The sequence below is a fragment of the Dendropsophus ebraccatus genome, chromosome 7, assembly GCF_027789765.1.
Source record: "Dendropsophus ebraccatus isolate aDenEbr1 chromosome 7, aDenEbr1.pat, whole genome shotgun sequence".
Classification (NCBI taxonomy): Eukaryota; Metazoa; Chordata; class Amphibia; order Anura; family Hylidae; genus Dendropsophus; species Dendropsophus ebraccatus.
Genome location: NC_091460.1, coordinates 118,072,736 through 118,094,478, shown reverse-complemented (window position 1 = coordinate 118,094,478; position 21,743 = coordinate 118,072,736). Strand labels below are relative to the sequence as shown.

Below are 21,743 nucleotides of genomic sequence, written 5' to 3'. Positions count from 1 at the left end.
GGTTGCCTGTTGCTTTCATCTCCCGTCTGATGTCACTTCTGCGCCCAGGAGCCAGGAAAATGAACTACAGGGGGCTACGCCGGCTCTGGTGGATATGAGTATGCCAGCCCGGGGGGAAGCGTGCCATGATGTACAAGGGCGGAAAAGGTGTTCCGAACATACAGTACCTACCTTGCTGCGGGCAGCCTTTGTATGTGACTGTGTGTGTAGAACTCTGCAACAGAAGAAAGGCTCTGCGGGCAGGTCCATGTCTCACCTGTTCTTCTTGCCTCTCTGGAGGGGTTTGAGCTGGAACAAGTGGTACAGCTCCTTCCCTTACAACTGGCACACTCCCTGGTTTTATGGAGATGTTGTCAGATTTGTGAGGGAACACCAGCTGGAGGGACTCAAGCCTGACTTGTGGAAGCCCACAAGTTCATCAGAGTGCAGGACACAACAGAGCTCGTTCCAGGGCTCACTGTGGCCACCGCAGAGACTGGATGGACTAATGTGGCTTCGGCGAAGTTGACCAACTGGCACAAGGATTTGTCTTGGATGGCCATTCAGAGAGGACTGCCTTTGAGGTCATTCATGCATGCCCGCAACCTGTGCAACACGAGGTACTGCCTTCGGTGCCCCTTCACGGAGGAAACATCTTTGCACCTCTTTTGACAGTGTCCGTTTGCTCAAGGCCTGTTGGACGTCCTGGAACTTAAACTCAGAGACAGTGTGCCCAGGAACAGGCTGTTGTACCGTTCGGTGCTGTACTGTCTGTTCCCTGGGAATTATGGCGATGAGGCAACCCGGGAGGCCTGGCATCTTATGAACTGTTTTAAGGACGCTGTATGGCTTGCCAGGAATCGCCTCATTTTGAAGAGGGAGAAGATGCACTGATCCACAGCCCGCTTAGAGACTATTCCATCATGGACAGATCAGACCAGGAAGAAGAGGATTGATACCCCTTTCCTTCCCCCTCTCCCCTTGTGTGTTTTTTTGTTTTTAATAAAGCTTTGGGCCTGTGATTCCCCTGCCTACCCCCTCCTTCCCACCCCCCTTACCCCATCACTTGTCTGTAATGCTTTATTGTTTGTTGTTTAGGATAAGGTGTGCAGGAATGTTAGTGTAGCGGGTGGTATGATGTATAGCGTAGGGAGCCTGTGCTGTATGTTGTACTATTACATGTGTATAATGTTTTATTTTTTTGGGCTGCGCTGCGTCGCAGTTTATGTATGTGAGATGATGACTGATTGTAATAAAGTTATTTTCAAATGAAAAATTTGCTGCCAGGGATTGGCATTCATGGAATAAGTAAAAAACACAGATCCCAGAGAGTTTTATTAGGGGAACCGTGCGGTGATTCCACTCTGCACTATGACCCGTCCTATTTTTCACAGGACGTGTTCCTATTTTTCACAGGACGTGTAAATGTAAGTACAGTATAAATTAACAGGATGTGTCAATAAGACCTAACATGATTTTGAATGTGTGGGTCCTTAAAGGAGAACTCCGGGTATGACACTTTTTTTCAGTATGCCAGAGGAGGGGGCATGAACTTACCTCCTTTACTCCAGCGCTGATGCCCCCAGTCTGCTGCTCTAATTTTAAAAAAATTGCCTGGTCTTGAAAGAGTTAAGCTACCTTCTGGTTTCGACCCGGTGTGTTTAATAGGGTGCTCCGGCAAAAATCTTTTTCTTTCAAATAAACTGGATTCAGAAAGTTATATGTTTTTGTATTTTACTTCTATTTAAAAGTCTCGAAGTCTCGAAAGAATCTGTTTTCTTTCCAGTCTGACACAGTGCTCTCTTTTGCCATCTCTGTCCATTTCAGGAACTGTCCCGAGCAGCAGCAAATTCCCATAGAAAAACTCTTCTGCTCTGGACAGTTCCGGTCTCAGACAGAGGTGGCAGCAGAGAGCAGTGTGTGTGGGGGTTTCCCCGGGTACTCCGGTTTATCCCCCAACCCCAAAACATACAGATAGGTTAATTTAGATTGTGATCCCTAATAGGGACAGGGACCCAAATTGACAAACTATTTAAAGTGCTCCGGAATTAGTTGGCGCTATGCAAATAAATAAAAGCATTATTATTCAGGTATTTCTCTGGTTGTTTTGGCTAGTGACAATCCTTCCCATTGTTTCACCATTGGCTTGTATTTGGTTTTGCTTCTGATTTGGTTCCTAACGTCTCTTCCTGGCTTTGACTCACACTGTTAAGAGATGAATAGAGATTGTCATTCCATCTGTACTCGACCAGTAGTGACCAGCCAGCTCCGCTCACTTCAACGGGAAAAAAATCTGCAACAGAGACCCCAAATGGAGCCTAAGACTGATGTAAATCTAGCCTAACAGGCACGCGCATACACGCACACACACTCACATGAATAGGCAGATTCCATAGATACACAGATATGCACAAATACATATACACATACATACATATAAGTATACATATGTATGGACACATACACACACAAGGACATTCACCTGTCATGCAGACAATCTCTGAGAGATATAAAGAGGTCATTTATCACCTGCTGGACTTCTTTTTACAGCCAAGCCTGTGAGGAGGGAGTGGGCAAGGTTTGCAGGCAGTACAGTTGGGGCAGGGGCAAAGGCAGCAACAAGGTGCCAATATCAATACTACCCCAATGTCGGCTCTGTCTTTTTATAGCACAGTTTAACCAGGTTGGTGTATATTATTACTTTTATTATTGACACTTACTGTACAGTACAATATCAACTCTTTTTATCTCATCTCTTTTATTTCTGTTCTTTAGAAGGGCTCTTTTAATCCCTGGTGATGCTGGTCAAACCACTCACATTAAGTAATAATTCTGTAAGGGCCACTTACTATGGAAAGGATTTGTGTTCAAGTGGAACTGTTTTGCATTGTGACAGACACTTTTGCTATATACAGTGATCCCTCAACTTACAATGGCCTCAAGATACAATATTTTTAACATCCAATGGTCCTTTCTGGACCATCGTAACTTGAGACTCAACATACAATGCTGTGGACAGTTGGGATCTGCAGCACATGTAAATAACTAGATGATCAACCAATGAAACTGGCCATTTTACTGGTTAAACCCAAATACTGAAATGTTGGCTGTCTAGTAGTGATTATCCAGAGTATAGTGTGATACTAAATGTCCTGTGCTGCTCTTTACCTGGTCCAGTTTTCCATAGAATTTTGGTCTCAACATACAATATTTTCAACATACAATGGTCGTCCTGGAACCAATTAATATCGTATGTTGAGAGACCACTGTACTGTGTGCAGAGAATTACTTATATTTCAGAAATACATCAATTGGAGTTGTACTTCTGTGTGTCAAATTTATCAGAAGGCACAAAGGGACATAAAGTGCATACAGAGATCCAACTTTTGGTTAACATTGCACAATATTTTTTTGTGGATTTTAACACTTTATTTTTTTAACATTCTTTAAACTTGCAGCCCCATGCCCAACGGCCATGGCTTGGAATATCTGTGCCCTAACTTTTCACCACCCCTCTCCATCCCTCCCCCCCACCCTCTTCATCATTAGGAATGCCACTGAGACATTTTCTCCTGTCTGAACATTGCACAGGTGCCTTATCGATCCAGCCCATGTTCAGTATTCACACAGCTGATGAATAGGAGACAATCTGCCTGGAACATTCCTAATGATGAGGTGAGTGGGGATAAGGGACAGAGAGGTTGTGCCAGCCTAATGCATACACAATCTAGGCCACACCCGTTGGGCATGGGGCTGCAAGTTTAAAAGTTGTTTTTTAGGACAATAACTGCATCACCTGCCGAACAGACCCCAGGACAGATCTTGGATTAAAAGCAGCCATCCGAAGGTACAAGCGGTTTTGTGGGGGGGGGGGGGTCAGATTGTGGGTGCAGAGTCGCTTTAACTGTGCATACTGCAGTGGTGTTTATCTAGCCGGTGCAAGGAGAGTGATGGCCCACTTGAGCAATAAATGTATATACATACCTCCCAACTATTTGGATGGCCAAAGATGGACACTTGTTGGTCACTCTAGGAAAATTTTACAGACATTTCTATACTTTTTAATTCAAGGATGCAATCACACATACAAGATCTGCTGCAGATTGATGCATTTAGTTGCAGATCCTGTATGTGTGAATGCATCCTTAGGTCCCTGTCACACATCAGTAAGCCTGTCTGTAATTACTGATCCGCAACTGCAGGACACAACCCAGGATTATGAATGTGTGTCAGTAACTGTCCGCATTTGCAGGGACCCACTGTCAAATAGGTGACATGGACGTACAATGGCTTCATTGTTTTTTTTTTATTTTGTGGTACAGATCATGGTCCCAAAATGGATCCAAAACACCTACAGATGTGTGTGGTCATATGATGGGGCCATATGATCTGCAATCTGTGAAATGATGTGTAAGAGGGGCCACAATGTCACATGATACATCTGAATATAAAAATTTTCAGGATCCAACTTGCACCACATGATGGAATAATATGCAAGTTTGGGTCAATTATCTATCTTTCTAGAGCAAATAAAAAAAAAAATTATTAATACAGATCTAGTTCCTAGGTCAGAAAGAGGAACATGTACGGGGCAAAGAGGGACGTGAGTCAAAAGTAGGGACTGTCCCTCCAAAAGAGGGACACTTGGGAGGTATGGTTTATATATTCTTTAAAGTTCTTTGTGATAGATGTTGTGAGGCTTAGCTTCCCCAAAAGAGATAATTTGGGCAAATTTAAAAAGCCAGGGAGGGCAGGGGATGGTGAAGACCTAACAATCAAGTTACACTTACCCATCCTGTAGCACCACGCTCATGGTCACCTGCCGGTCTCCTGTATGCCCTGGTCCTGTGAAGTCATGGCCCCGCCCAGTAATGCCTGCTCAACCAATCAGTGACTTAGGCCAGACACCTCTTCAGTCACCGATTTGCTGAACTGTTAGATCCTGTGGGGTTGTGATGACATAGGAATCGGGAGATACAGGAGACCAGCTGGTGATTGTTAGTGGTGACACTGCGGCTATGGAGGTAACGGGATGGGTCATCACCTTACAGGACTTTTCTTTAGAACCAGGCCCTGTGGGAACTGGTGGGAACACAACTAATTGTTATGTTCCCACACCCTGTCCTCCTTGTTTTTTAAATTTAACCAAAATACCCCTTTAACAGCAGCTTGCAGTTCTAACTTCATTGCCAGTAGGTTCTATAAATGTCAACATTCTCCGACACAGAAAAAAAATACTTCTGGTGTAAAACACTAAATAACAGGAGGTATAGAAAGTCATGTAGCTGCTGAGTGTTGCTGTAAGACTGCTTGCTGAGGTACAAGAAGGATAGCAGCAGAGGAAGACGCCATTTACTCAGAGCACAAGCACAACTCTTACATTACTTCAGGAAGGGCTGACCCACAAGAAAAGATGAAAAGTCCATGTATGAAGCCAGTAGCGGGAAAAGAACTTAAATGCAGGCAAGCCCCAACATTTCTGTTTTCACTGCATCTAATATACTGTACAAATATCTAAATATACTATAACTGTTTATGAAGCGGTTATGTTACTGTTTGTAATAAATTTACATTTCTGTCGATTCACACACACACACACACACACACACAGCTTTTGTGGCAGTTTTATATTTAATTAGACAAGACATGCAAAGCAGTTAAAAATTTGACATCGACATTGCGACATTAGCAATTTTTATCGCACAATTTGCAAACTTCGCAAACTGAACTTAATGAATGTATACAAACCTGTCTGCACTCCCCCGGTGACTTCTGTGTCTTTAGCTATGTGCTCAGGAAATCATCCATCAGGCAATGACTGTGGAACAGCAAGAGTGATAGCCAGCCCTGCCATCACTGGCTGTGGTGCTGTCAGTAATGGTGCATTTACACAGAGATTTATCTGACAAATTTTTTAAGCCAAAGCCAGGAACAGACTATAAACAGGGAACAGGTCATAAAGGAAAGACTGAGATCTCTCCTCTTTCTCCTCTCCTCTTTGTCAGTGATTGCCTGAGTGTGCGGCTAAGGATACACAAGAGGACATGTAGGCAGTTGAATAAACTAATTTTTGTTTGATCAACAGCAACAAAATGTGAAGCTGAGGGCACTCACTGGTCTTGTGCGTAGTCTTTATTTCATGTAGAAAACTTAAAATTTAGCAGGCATTTTCATGTTGGGCCTGGCCTCGTCAGTACAGGCTACAGATAGCCTTTACATTTTGTCGGTGATGATTGGGCACTGTATGCTATGTGCATAGGAGGAGCACCCAGATAGGCATTAGTCTGAGTGTAACCCCATCCTGCTACCCGCATTAAGCCGAGCCCAATGGTAGAGCCGCTGCAAACTCTTATGAACAAACATTTGTTTTGTTGTTATCGAATTTTATCAAATCGAATTTTGAATTTGTTATCGAATTTTGAATTTGTTGTTGTAGAATTTTGTTAACAAATTTGTTTCGTAAGGGCTCGTTCCCACTGAGCAAAAGCAGCTGAATTTCTGCGCTGAATCAGCGCTGAAATTTCAGCCGTTAAAATAGGTGCAGAGCTAATTTCCATTGTGTTGAATGGAAATTCTGCTGTGCAGTTCACACAGTGGAATTTCCGCACTGAACTAATCCGCTTTCCGCCAGAAGAATGAACATGTTCATTCTTCCGCTAGCGGAAGCCTATACAAATCAATGGGGCTCTGATTTTCTGTTTCAGCGCGGATTCAGCGCGGATTCAGCGCGGAATACAAGCGTAATACAAGCGGAAATTACTCGCTGAATCAGTGCGGAAATGGGGAAAAGGGGGGGGAGGAGGATTCTAGTATATGTTCTGGTATAGTCTAGTTTACTCACCAAATACTCGCTGAATTTCAGCGCTGAATGCATGCGGATTCAGCGCGGATTCCTCGAGTATTCCGCGCTGAATTTGTCAAGAGCTGATTACGAGCTGAACACTTTCCTAGCAGAATACGCAGGGATTCTGCTTGCATTCTGCTTATATTCTGCTCGGAATTCAGCGTCAGTTGATTTCAGGCGGAAATATTTCCTTGCGTAATCCGCTCCTTTTGCTCTGTGTGAACGTAGCCTAAGGGTAGCTTCACACGTACCGGATCCGCAGCTAATTTCATGCTGCGAGTTTGAGGCGAAATCCGCTGCGGATCCATGTAGTGGGAAGGTCTATGAGGTTACATATCACTCTTCATCAGCCAATCAGTGCACGGCAGCACTGATTAGCTTATGGGGAGCAAGGGGAGCCGGGAACCTCACACACAGCCGTGGCGCCGAGCAGGTAATATGTGCTCCGGGCCGGGGGCTGTGGGCGGCAGGCGGTGGGGGGGGTTAAAGGGGCCAGGTTACATATCTGCAGTGGATTGAAAATTCTGCTGTGGATATGTAACCTCATAGACCTTCCCACTACATGGATCCGCAGCAGATTTTACTGCAAACTCGCAGCCTAAAATCAGCTGTGGATCCGGTACGTGTGAAGCTACCCTTAAACAAAAAAATGGCTGAAAATAAAGTATTTAAATAAGCCAAGAGAAAATGGTTTGTGAACATAGGCAAAGCCTAAAGTGAATCTAGAGAGAAGTATATTTCCCATCCACTTCAAAACAGTGAATGAAGAACTGCCACAACCAGCTACTGTCACTGTTCTTGAGCATATAAACGTCCCTTTGAATGATATATTCAAAACTCTTCCGGCATATGTTACTCCCTCCAGAAGCAATTAGCAAAGCCCACTGATCTTTAGGTTTCGATCATTAAGGTTGGCTAAAACATTACGTACTGTATGACAGGCCAATAATGTACAGTATGTTCTAAAACATAATTACCCTTATCAATGGCTTTGTTAGACTTTGTCACTTACAGATGCTATTTCTTTCTTGTTCTGTAGGAAATCTGTATATTGGTTAGTAAAGAAATCATGTGCACAGTAGTGCTGTCAAAGCCCCATTCTTTACTGCCTTTATTTTAATTGGAACTGGCTTCAATCTGAATGCTAATGAACAGTCACTGCAAGCCTAGAGCTCTAGAACCTTCTGCCAAATGAACCGTTACTTATCACAGTTTTGTACATAATATATATTTGCCATAGATGACAGGTCAGAAGATTAATTATAATAACTTATAGGGAGACATTTATCAAGGCTGGCGTACTCATCAGTCTTAAATAAAGTCCCACCCCTATTTACCCGGCTGAATTTACTAAGTGGCGCACACTTTCTATAAAGCTGGTGGGACCTGCATCTGTTGCGGCTTCCGAGAAGGTGTAGATTAATGTATTATTTGTACCTGAACCTGCATGTCCACACCTCCTTATTACCTTGACCCCCCTCGACCGACCATTAGGTGAGCTAAGCTTCAGCTGGTATACACCATGGAAAAGGCACAATTTCCATGGCATACACCAGAGATGCATAATGATAAATGTGTCCCAAAAAGTGCATAATGAAGCAAAGCTACACACATACGTCTACAATGTGACAAATAGCATTGTTATGTCTTTCTGCATCCCTGGCCTTGTCTAGCCATCTAATTGCTAATACTAATAGAATTTTATTTAGGATTAAGGAGGTACTCCAGCATTTTATTTTTTAAATAAATTGATGTCAGAAAGTTATATAAACTTGTAACTTACTTCTATTTAAAATGTTCTAGTCTTCTAGTAATTATCAGCTGCTGTATCTCTTTCCAGTCTGATACAGTGTTCTCTATTACCATCTCTGTCTATGACAGGAACTGTCCAAAGAAGGAAAGGAATTCTATGGGAATTTGTTACTGCTCTGGACAGTTCCAGACAGGGACAGAGGTGGCAGCAGAGAGTAAGGGTCTGTTCACACGTGCAGACTCGCTGCGTAAAACTCGCGCAGAACTCGCATCAAACTGGTGGTGTTGAACTTGCCTGGGAAAATCATGTAAAAATGAAAACTCGCATGTAAAAATCGCACCAAATACGCAGCGAGAATACACATACATTGACTTGATAGCAATCAGTATCACTGTGGATTTATGTGAGAGAAAAATACGCGATAAATATGCAGCGAGTCTGTACGTGTGAACAGACCGTAAGACTGTAAAAAAATCACCACTTCCTGCAGGACATACAGCCACTGACTTGATGTTTTTAAATAGATGTAACTTATAAATCAATACAACTTTCTGAAACCAGTTGATTTGAAGTAAACTAAATTTTGGGGGAGTACCCCTACCAACTGACAAAAAAAAGCATCTTGCCAATATATTAGCAACTGGATTATGCATCCACTTTCTCCTTTAGGTACCTTCTGCACTAAGTAATTCTTCTGACGTTTCCTCCCCTCTGGAAGATATGCTGGGGAGGTTTTTTTTTTTTTTTGGGGGGGGGGGGGGGGTATATGCACACAAAGTAATTCTTGTAGAATACTCCGTGCACAATCCTCCGCTCGCTCCCCCGCACTCCCACCCAAATTTCCGCCTGTCACATAGGCTCCATTATTTTACAAGACAATTCTTTGGGCGGACACCAGAATCTGCTCAAGCATATAATGGAGCTTAATGGACACGCGGAAATTTGGGTGGGGAAACGGGCGAGTGAGCAAAAGATTGTGCATGGAGTATTCTACGAGAATTACTTTGTGTGCATATAACCTTATAGAGTTTGTGGTTTGGAATATCCAGTACATATAGAAGTAGATCCTGTTAAAATATCAACATTTACATTTTGTATTGAACTGAAATATGTTAGTAAAGAGTTTAAAAAACTGTTCAATTGTATAAAATTTTAATACGTCCATTTACATTTTGATCATATAGCGCATGTCATACCTTAACAAAAATAGTGACAGCTTTATTTACATGAGCTTGCAAAGAGTCGTTGCATAAAACCCCACGTGATATAGCGGCATTCAATGCGGTGGCTGTACAAAGCATCTTACAAAACACACAACAATCGGTCAGCAAAAACGTGTACATTGTGTGTGAGTCAGTTCCGGACATGATAAATAGATATTAAAAAAAAATGTTTGCAAATGCATTTTTCTCCTCATTTATCACAGCATGTCTTTCTGAATCCCATTGTTATTCGACATTTTTTCCAAGTCTTCCATAATTAAGTCTTGGTCACTGGTCAATGGTTTTCTTTTATCAGATTCCTTATCATCACTGCTTTGTTTGTCAAAGGCCGAGTCTTGTTGACCGGGATTTTGTGAAGTTGCCGGTAAGATAGCGTTGCCCTGTGCCCGATGCGAATACGTCGTTCTCCTTTCCAATTCTTCCGAGCACAGTTGAAGCTTGAAGGCAGCTTGGAAACCCCGTCTGAAGTTCTCGTTGAAGAAACCATAAATGATGGGATTGATGCTGCTATTGAAAAAGGCCAACCAGTGGGCAAACGGATAGATATAAATATTGATGATTTGGTATTGATTTTCCGTCAAGTTTGCATAGTCAGAGAGCATCATCAGAGTCCACAATGGCAGCCAAGACAAGATAAAAAGCAAAGCAATGATAATGAGCATTTTGATCACTTTCTGCTTCCGTCGGGAAACGGCATGTCTTTGCTGTTGATGATTCTTACTTTCGATATTCAGTTCACTCTTAAACAGAGTAATACCTATCCTGGCGTACATAATGACGATAAGGGAGAGGGGAGCAAGGTAGATATTAGAAAAGAGTACGGTGGTGTAGATTTTTCTCATCTGTGGATTAGGCCAGTCTTCGCGACACCAATATATGGGACCTGTTTGGTTGTTCGTGCCAAGAATTATTCGAAAGTGTTTATCCTCTTTTACATGAGACATAACTGCAGATGGACACATGATAGCAATAGCTAGAACCCAGATCACTGCGATGATAACAACAGCTGTGGATATGGTCAGCTTCTGCTTGAAGGGATAAACAATGCAGCGGAATCTGCAATGACAAATAAAAAAAAATATACATATAAAAAGTTCTCTTCTACGTAAAGTATACATGAAACAGATGGAAAAACAGGTGGTACAAATCAAATATTCTAATGTTGGCTTAGATAAAAAAAAAAAAAAATAGATCGCATTATTAAGACATTATATGTCTTTTCATGGATATATACTGATTTCTGTAGAGAAGGCTTTTTTTTTTTTTAAATCCTCTATCCTTTTCTATAATCTTCAAATTATTTTCTTAAAATCACTGAACATACCAAGAGGAAAAAAAATCTGTCCTGGTCATGTGATGGACACACTGGTGCACAGCTCATTAGAGGGCAGATCCCTACGTACAACATACAGTAATGTAGGTCCGTCACATGAACTGCACAGTTTTTAATCTCTCAAAGAAAACCAATGAAAAACAAGCAAAATCTTGTACACCATGAGAAAAGTGCTTAAAACATATAACATTTATTTATTTTAGTAGAGATGAACTAACCTCCGTCACACACCGGTGGCTGAAGAAGAACCTGGATGATCAACATTTGATTACTGGTGGCTGAAGAAGTTGGATGCAGCTTGGGGCTAGGTTCACACAACCTTGAAGTCTATGGAATAACGGACGTCTTTTCCACACAGTGTATTAAATGTCAGACGTCTTTTGAGGTGGACATCTTTAATATGCTGTGTGAAAAATACGTCAGTTATTATATAGACTTCAATGCAATTTATTGAAGTCACTTAAAATGATGCAATAACGTCTTTTTAAAGCTGCCAATTTTTTTCCTTTTTTTTGGATGTTGTGTGAACATAACCTTAGGGAGTACTGGAAAATATGAATACAGCCATAGGCCATAGGCTGTGTCCATGTTTTCCAGGCAGCCTTAGAGCTGCATCTTCAGACACCGGTTGTCAAATGCAGAGCATCCGGGTTGAATAAACCCAGTTTGCTCATCTCTATTTCTTAACCCCTTAACGACATCGGGCGTAAATTTACGTCCTGATGCCGGTAAGGGAGTTCAGAGCGGGGCCACGCGGCGACCCCGGTCTGAACCGCGGCGGTCCCGGGTGCCGCGTGTAGTCCGGGACCGTAGGTATTAGCGGGCACGGTCCGATCGCCGTGCCCGCTAATACAGTAATCAGATGCAGCTGTCAAACATGACAGCTGCATCCGATTACCGGATCCAGCATCTCCCTGGTGTCTAGTGGAGGAGATCGTTCCTCCGGGATGTTATCCCGGAGGAGCGATCTCCGTTTCTGAAGCCGGCCGGGGACCGCTCCAAGATGGCGCCGTCCCCGGCTCGGCACTCGTTTACTTCCGGCTGCAGCAGTCGGAAGTAAACGAGTGCCTATCTCATGGATCTCTGCAGCATATCTATGCTGCAGAGATCTCTATGAGAGATCAAAGCACTTATACTAGAAGTCCCCCAGGGGCGCTTCTAGTATAAGTGTAAAAGTAAAAAAAAAGTGTTGTTAATAGTGAAAAGCCCCCTCCCCTAATAAAAGTCTGAATCACCCCCCTTTTCCCAGGTTATAAATAAAAGTAAATAAATAAATAAATAAACAAACATGTTTGCTATCGCCGCGTGCGTAATCACCCAAACTATTAATTAATCACATTCCTGATCTCGCACGGTAAACGTCGTGAGCGCAAGAAAATCCCAAAGTGCAAAATTGCGCATTTTTGGTCACATCAAATCCAGAAAAATTGTAATAAAAAGCGATCAAAAAGTCGTATATGCGCAATCAAGGTACAGATAGAAAGATCACATCATGGCGCAAAAAATGACACCTGACACAGCCCCATAGACCAAAGGATAAAAGCGCTATAAGCCTGGGAATAGAGCGATTTTAAGTGACGTATATTTGTTGACAATGGTTTAAATTTTTTACAGGCCATCCGATACAATATAAGTTATACATATTACATATCGTTTTAATCGTAACAACTTGAGGAACATATATAACAAGTCAGTTTTACCCCAGGGCGGAAGGAGTAAAAACACATTTCCCCCAAATAAACAAAATGCTTTTTTTTTTTCAATTTCACCACACTTTGAATTTTTTTCTGGTTTTGCAGTGTACTTTATGCAAAAATTCAGCCTGTCATTGCAAAGTACAATTAGTGACGCAAAAAATAAGGGCTCATGTGGGTTTCTAGGTAGAAAAATGGAAGTGCTATGGCCTTTTAAGCACAAGGAGGAAAAAACAAAAACGCAAAAATCGAAATTGGCTCTGTCCTTAAAGGGTTAAGCTAAAATTAGAATACCCCTTTTGAAACAATATAGTTAGTTTACAAATTTCATTCTGATAGTACCAATGAATGTTCTCCTTTCTCTGAGCATTCAGTTGTGTTTCTCCATACATGATCTGACGATTGTGACAGTAACATTGGACTGACAATAAACACCACTTAAATTATGGACTACCAGATAACTAGCTAATAAGTGGATTCTGACCGCTGAGACCCCAACCAATCACTGGTGCTTCTAAGTGAGCGCGGGGTCTGCAATGTTCATAAGCTCCACATAGAATAAATGAATTGCTGGCCTTGCATGTGCTGTGCCACTCCATTCATTATCCTAAATAATCAGGAGCAGCAATGGTTGGACCATTTAAAAGTCTGATATTTATCCAATTTTATGTGGACTCAAGATAGCTTTTTCATTTTTCTATCTATCTATTCTATCTATCTATTCTATCTAGGGCCATGCAAGGGCTTTTATTTTTTTTTTTTGCAAGAACAAATTTACTTTGTATGGCACCTTTAAATGTCCTATAACATGTATGACCCAAAAATATTATTTATGAAAATACAAATTGGTGAAACTTGAAAAAATTGCAATATTGTCACTTTTTTTTTTGGGGGGGGGGGGGGGGGGGGGTTGTTAGGGGGTGTTCCCGTGTCTACCTAATGCACTTTACGGTAAAAGTGACACAATACCGTTATTCTATAGGTCAGTCTTAACACAGTTTTAATAGATTTTCTTTTTTTTGCAAATTATTATTAAAATGTTAAAATGGTCCTTTGTGACTTTATTTTTTCACCTATGGGGCTGCATTGGATGTAATTTTTTTGTGCCATGATCTCTAGTTTTTTTTTAATACAATATTTGTGTATATCGAATGTTCTATCATGTTTTATTAATTTTTTTATATATAATGTAACAAAAATCAGCAATCCTGGCCAAGGGCTGTATGGGATCACTAATGTTATATTTTACTAGATCGGACAATTACGCATGCTACAATATATAACATGTAAAAATGGTTAACCATGTTTTGTTTAATGGGATAGATAATGGTGTTATTTTTTATTGGGGGAGGGGCTTTGGGGTATATTTTATTTACTTTTTATTTTGAACACTTTTTAGGTCCCTGTGTTGTCGGCCTGTGGCAGACTCTATAAGCAGAACGCCTATCGGAGCGCATGGTGGTAAGGAGAACTCTCCTGGCAGTCTGGGGAATCGATCATTAACCCCTAAATACTGCGTATTGCAGTGTGATTGTGGGGGTCCTGATTGCAGCATTTAAAGGGTAATGATAGGCTGCAGCGCAATCGCTGCAGCCTGTCATGAAGAGCGAGGGCCCGGCTGCTGGCAGCCAACCCTCACTTGCTATGAAGCAAGCTCAGCTCCTGAGCTCGCTTCATTGCGGTATATGCAATCAGGATGTTCGTTTGCTGTACCAGTCGTCTGGTAACACGTGGCAGTGGCGTACTGGTACATCCTTGATCATTTAGGGGTTAAGGAAGACATCTCAGTCTTTCCTTTACAAGATTTCCTTCATTTATAATGTGGTTCTGTATCTGGCTTCATTAATAGCAATTTAAAACCTGACCGTGTAAACTCTCCCTTAAGAGTTTATTCTTGTATTCAGACAGCTCCTTGTCACAGTAAGTAATAATTAAGCTGGAATTCCAGGTGGTGATAATAGATTTTCAGAAACAATGGACCTAATAATGCTCTTTGTGTCAAACAACATGAAAACACTATACTATCATCTGTCAGCACAGAATGTTCAGCCATGTGTGGTCTGACTCCCGGGACCTTGTCTTCTCTTCTATTTCTCTTCTTTTTCTTTTTTTTTTCCATTGTTTTAGAAGTGGTTGTATACATGAAGGAGATAATTACTCTTAAATGGTTTTATTTTGTGTGTCGTATTTTCATTTGTGATTGGACTCTTGCCCCTTTAAATTATGTCTCCGCTTATCCTGCTAACCATGAGGAAGGCATGTGATTCCAAAACTCATTAGAGTGCATTTAATGTCATCTTGCCTGTGCTTTTACTGTCGAAGACTCTGGCCAGCAGCTACATAACCCATAGAGAAGCACTGCAGCTCACTACCCTATTGTCTTTCATAATCTTCTGCTGTACTAAGGGAAGATTTTTTTTATTTTTTTTTAACTCAGTCCTAAGCCATGATCACTGCTTATTGCAGGTTATTAGTGACTGCCACTCACTAATGATGTGAATTAACCATCTGGCATTTACAACATAGCTTGCAACCAGGTTCTTACATTTTCTAAAAGTACATCTAAGTGCACACACTGGGGGGAATTAAGCAATGCTAACACCAGAAAAACAGCATAAAAAGTCAGTTTTTATGCCCAATTTTTTGCACAAAAAACGAAATGCCCCCGACACAATCCCACACAATGCTCCCCCGACACAATGATGCTTTTGTGCACCAGATTACTGGCATGCAAGACCTTCTTGTAAAGTTTAAGTCTCATAAAAGATTGTGTGATGGACAGTTTATCTGGTCCAGTTCAGGTTTAGTTTGCACTTAAGGGGTTATCCAGCGCTACAAAAACATGGCCACTTTTTCCCCTCTTTTGTCTCCAGATTGGGAGGGGTTTCAAACGCAGTTCCATTGAAGTAAATGGAGCTTAACTGCAGACCACACCAAACCTGGAGATAAGAGAGGGGAAAAAGTGGCCATGTTTTTGTAGCGCTGGGTAACCCCTTTAAGCTCTATACTGGTTGCAAAACCCCACCCAAACTGAAGACAAGAGTGGAGCTGTCTCTGGAAGAAAGTGGCCATGTTTTTCTAATGTTGGATAGCCCCTTTATTGCACATTGCATCCTATTCCTTAGCATTTATTGTTGCTCCTGTGCAGGCTCACCTAAGGAAATGTTTGAATATTAAATTTATTTACATCTTATACTTCCTTATACTTTATAAAAAAAAATCACTAAAATACACAGTAATGTATTTCTAAAAATGCAAGCTGTCACAATAATGGACTTACAGAACGACATGCGGCCGGATGCGTACGAACCGCGAACATACGCCTGTAGTACAGTTATGCTTCCCTAGCTTGTTTCGAAGCGATCTGAAACAGGTCATTTACTTGGAAATCTTCGCCCAGCCCCGTAAACCACACAGAACCTTTTGGATCAAAAAATCAAGTTCAATTTGGCTGAAATAAGTACTTTGTACGGGACCGCATGGAAATCCACGGCCGTGAGTTTCAACATTTCCATCCTCAAACAATGGTCTTGTTAATTTTTCACGGCGCAGTATACGATCCGGCCGTAAGCTCATACGTAGTGTGCACTGTGCGGCCGTATATCGTATACTTTCAAGCGAATGCATCAACCTCAAAACTATAAATATATTCGCGGTTCGCACTACGGCCGGAAACATACGCAGTGTGAACATAGCCTAAGAAAGCAAAAGTTGACGCACATTTTCACAATGTCTCTAGCTGTCACATATAAATACGATAAAATAGCTTGGCATGTTCAGTTTTCTAATAGTGTAAGACACCCAGTTTACACACAGTGTAAAAATAATGTGAAGCAAAAAAAAGGGGTAAAAGAAGAACAAAATAATAATAAAATAAAAAAATTAAAAGAAAAAAATGAAATGGAAAAAGCCTTAAGGTTTTAAACTAGGATATGGGAAAAACAGTTAAAAATGAGTAAGTTGAGAAAAGTGAGAGGGCTCAAGCATTTGTTTAGGGAAACTGTATAGATGTCTATCAATTTACTGGGTTAACAAAATAACACTTTCCCAAGGGTACTCTCGAAAGATGAGCGAAGCAAATCTGGTGTATATACAGCAGTTTGTTTACGGGGGTGGCCAGTCGGCTGTGTGTGAAGAAGAGAGCAGGATGGCAGCAGGCATTTAGAGCAGAGCAGGGAGAGACTAACAGAGGGATATAGGGACATTGGATGAGTAGCTGGCTTACTGACTTTGATTTTCTGATTTTTTGACAATTTAACAACAACTTGCTTTAACAAATTCACCCTTCTGTAATAGTCCCAGTATTGTAGCTACTATAGTTTTGGCTGTTTTAATGAAATTCATTAAGATTCAATTTGCGAATATTAGCAAATGTGACCCAAAATTTGTGAAGCTAGTGAAACAAATTTTCAACTGCTTCACTCATCTCTAGTATTCTCTTCTAAAAGAGCAAAACTTTGATAACTTTGCCAATACTATCTATCTATGCATCTATCTATCACAGTATATAGGTAGCACTATACCAGTAGTGGATCCGAGTGCCAGCAGGGACGGCTTTGACCAGGAGCCTGTTGTATATAGCAAGGAATTCCCCACAGCACAGCTTAAAAAGGCTTGAGAAAGGCGGCGGAGGCCGCAGAAACACCGCATCAGACTCACCTTGCTGTGTTGCACTGTTTACTGCTGTTTTTGGATATGAAATAAATCACAACGTTTGAATTCTAAGCTGTGCAGTGGGGAATTCCTTTCTTCCTATCTATCTATCTATCTATCTATCTATCTATCTATCTATCTATCTATCTATCTGTCCCTCCCTACAAGCAATGTTGTTAATTGTAGAATTCTACAAGCAATATTGGGGTAGGCATAACAAGAGCATAGCCAAATGAAAGGTATTGCCAGGAATGTAAATGTGGAAGACTATATTGTGTAAAAAAAAAGGATAAAACAAAAGGTAGAAATATTTGTAAACAACAACAGACTGGAGTTTGTATAGGTAACTATATATTTAGTAAAAAAAAAAAAAAAATATATATATATATATATATAAATATATATATATATATATATATATATATATATATATATATATATATATATATACGTAGTAAATTAAATTTAGTGAAAAATTCTACAGGTACTGTAGCTCAAGAAGAAGCAGAAAAGAAAAGATGCCAGTAAAAAGGTTCACTATGGGAGATTCCTAAAATCCAGAGTATTGAGTGGAAAAACTACTTTAATAGATGTGCCAGTCTATTGCATGTAATAGGATAAACAATTTGGCTTGATTTTCTATTTAATTTGTCGAAAGTAAATCTTAAAGCTGGTGAATAGATTAATCAAAGCATCCAAATGGCCACTGATTCACAAACTAATTTGCAATCGAGCTAAATTGTTTGTAAAATTCTCTCACTATAAATCCTGATAATAGTTTGGACATATAAGTTGATGCAAAATGCAGCAAATGTATAAATGCAATTCTAAACAATTATGTTATGTTGATAAAAAAAAATAGATTCCATATTTTGTTAGATCTTCTCTTGCTTAATTGATCAAACAAATAGAATACCAAACAAGCAGTGTCTGGCAGCAGTGACAATAATATGGTAAACAAGGTTATAATATCTAATATAATTCTACATAAATTACTATAGCTACAAATACCTCGAGTTTTAAAAAGACTGAGTAAATCAATAATTTAAGCACTTAGGTGGACATTTATTAAGACCGGCCCCATTAGACCCCACCCTTCATTACTAAGAAGCACATGCCTCTTAGGTAAATTTGCCGTGACCTGATGCTCAGAGGGCGGCGGGCACAGAAACCTACACCTGCTCCAGAGCAGGTGTAGATTTTTGCCACGATTTCAGGCGTAAACCATGGTAAAGCAGGGGTGGGAGGAGGCCACACCCCCTCTCGGCCTTGTACCGACACACCCCAGTTATGGTAAAAATTGTAAGAGTCCGCACCTTCTCTGTTGTGTATGCCAGAAGCTTAAGTTTAATAAATGTCCTCCATGGTCTCCTACACTCAAAAAAAATTAGAAAATGAAGCCAGGTAGGCTTTCTTTATATCCATATTGGATCCGTGACACAATGGACACCAACAGTGCCTGATGGACTCCACTAACATGAATTTGCATGTCATAAAAAGGTGTTTTCTTCATTATTATCATCATATCATACAAAAAAGTTTTCTTTGAAGAATAACCTACTATAAAAAAATAAGAATGGTAATAGGAATCAGTATAACTACTAGTATTAACACCAATAGAAGAGGGTAATTATATTAGATTAAGGGGAAAAAAGTGAACTGGGATTATGAAGAATGTTATATTCAGTAAAGTGCTGCAGTGAATGGCTCCACTCTCTCCTCAGTTCCTCAAGTCCGTGACCGTTACCACCAGGCCATTACGACAACCTGCACCTCGAAACATTTCTTGAATGTGCTCCTTTCTCATTGTCTCAGTCATTGGTCAATTGTATCCTCCTCCTCTGTGTCCTTCCATCAAACACTTTTGTTTCCATTCAATCCATCCCCAACTCCTCCCAATCCCTCCCCAACTCCTCCCAATTCATTCCGACTAATTCACCTCTCCCCTACCTTCTCCTCTGCCTTTTCCAACTATCAATCCCGTTACTGGCTAACCGCTGCCTAATAGATTTAGTTTAAACTGTTAATTGTTAACCATGACCCTCAGACAATCTCCAATCTTCTGACGACCTCCAATTATGCTTTTTCTTTGTCCACACCTCACACAAGCATCTTCAAGATTTCTTCCATGCTTCTCAGATACAATGAACTCTCTATCCAAGCACATCTGGCTCTTGCCCACCATCCAGATCTTCAAAAACAACCTAAGAATCCATCAATTCAGGAAAGCCTTCAACCTAAAAAAACAAAAAAACAAACAAAACCCTGCTGCCACTGTTTTGCACTATGAATGGCTGCTGATTTAAATGCGCATAGATGACCAGCTATCTCCCTCATCTACTCTTTTCTTTCTTGCTCAGATCTCAACAGTTAACCCTGTAAATGCTGCAACCGCACTGACATCTCCCTTTATTCCCCATTAAGGCTCTGCAAAATGATCGCAGAGTTCCGAGGATAGCTCTGGCAACCTGAGGCCTCCAGTGTCATAGCTACAGAAGCCCTAAGGCTTAGGTCTGATCAGCTAGGCCTGTGACAGGCATAATATACTGCAATGCAGATCGGCACTGCACTGTTTTATGCCTGTCATCAGAATATCAGATAGATAAGTCCCTGAGTGGGACCGTAAAAAAAGATGTAAAAGTACAAAAAGTATAAAAGAAAGTGAAGCAAACACATAGGGGGACATACAAGTGCACCGGTCTTTTTCCCAACAAGAGTTACTAAAGGCCTCTTAGTAAACCCACCTGTCCCTGCGCCCGGCCCAACAAATCTGTCCCTGCTTCTGCACCCCCTGCCTGCCCATTAGGTGAGCGGGGCATATAGCAGGTAAGTACATATATCTTGTATCGCCAAGTGTAACAAAGCGGGAAATAAAAGTATCACATAATTTAACCTACACAGTGAGAATTAAAATTTTGAAAAATGCTAAGTTTGCTAATGCTACTTTATATGAAGAGTGGGAGTTGTTCAAGACAACTGTACTGATATCAGCCAAAATCTCAGAATCTCTTGGATAAGTTAAAGCATCACAGAGCTATAACCACATAAAGTGAGACAAGTTATATTTTTTTAAAAATGGACCCTGATTCTTAAACTGTGACTGTCATTTCTATTTTTTTTTTTTTTTTTTTGTGGCTGAAATCAATAGTGCAGGCAATTTTAGGAAACTTTTTTATTGGGTTTATTAGGCAAATATGCCATTATCTGCATTCAAAAAGACTTTTCCCAGTCCCCCCCCCCTTACTCTCTCTCATCCACTGCTTATTATCAGGAAATCACGTCTTGTTGCATAAGACGTGCCCCTGTCTGTTCTATGAAGAGGGGAGGGGGGAGGAGGAAGGAGGGAGATTAGTCAGCAGCAGAGAGCAGAGTACAAAGGATTACACAGTGGGAGCTGTATGAAAGCCTCTATTCAGAGGTCAGAGAGGTTAGTGCTGACTTCAGAGGAGATAGCCCGGTGATGTAGCTGTAAAATAACTCTTTGTTGTCCTGTTTTGGTGCCTCATCTCCCTCCACCCCTCCCCTCTCCATAGAAAACAATGAAGACAGGGGGGGAGAGCTTTAAACTGCTTTCTCATGATAAAAATGTATTTTTCGACTAATAAACCCAATTACAAAGTTCGTTAAAGAGGATGTACCATCAGGTACATCCTCTTTTAAATGACCCACAGATACAACGGCGCCAACACATGGAAGCCGTTTTTTGAACCGCGGCCCAGTTTCCGTGTACGGTGCCGTTCTATCCACGGGTACTGGGCCTGAAGCAATGGAGGTGGTTCGGCCCGCCCCCAGTGGGAGGAAACTCCTTCCCCTCTATGACGCAGCTCCATTGATTCTAAAGGACCCGAGTCATAGAGTGGCTGGAATCCCCCCCACTGGGGGTGGGCCGGCCCGCCTCCAGTGCTTCAGCCCCGGCCCAATACCCGTAGATAGAATGGTGCCAGACACGGGGACCAGGCCGCGGTTCTAAAAACGGACCGTGGCGCCGGCTTTCCCGTAACAGCACCGTTCTATCCGTGGGTCATATTAAAGAGGATGTACCTGATGGTACACCCTCTTTAAAATCGCCTGTGTTATTGATTTCTGCAAAAAAAAAAAATCTAAAATTAAACGACAGGTACACTTTAAGGTCACTTTTTGCCTTGTCCTGAAAGAGTTAAAGTAACAATAAAAAGTCTACGGCTACCATTTATTAAACATTGCTGTAGTTTACTTTTGCAGTTGTTTTCTTGCTTTTACACTATATAGCATGTTGTTGTTCTCA

General features: G+C 41.2%; 1 protein-coding gene across 1 annotated transcript in view; it reads right to left on the bottom strand.

Moving 5' to 3' along the window:
- Positions 1–9,741: 9,741 nt before the first annotated feature.
- The window catches only part of NPFFR2 (neuropeptide FF receptor 2), a 98,349-nt gene continuing 86,347 nt past the window's right edge, over positions 9,742–21,743 (bottom strand). The window contains exon 4 of the mRNA XM_069976777.1: positions 9,742–10,855. Within this exon, the coding sequence (XP_069832878.1) occupies positions 9,997–10,855 (859 nt within the window). The 3' untranslated portion in view covers positions 9,742–9,996. The remainder of the gene's footprint in view (positions 10,856–21,743) is intronic.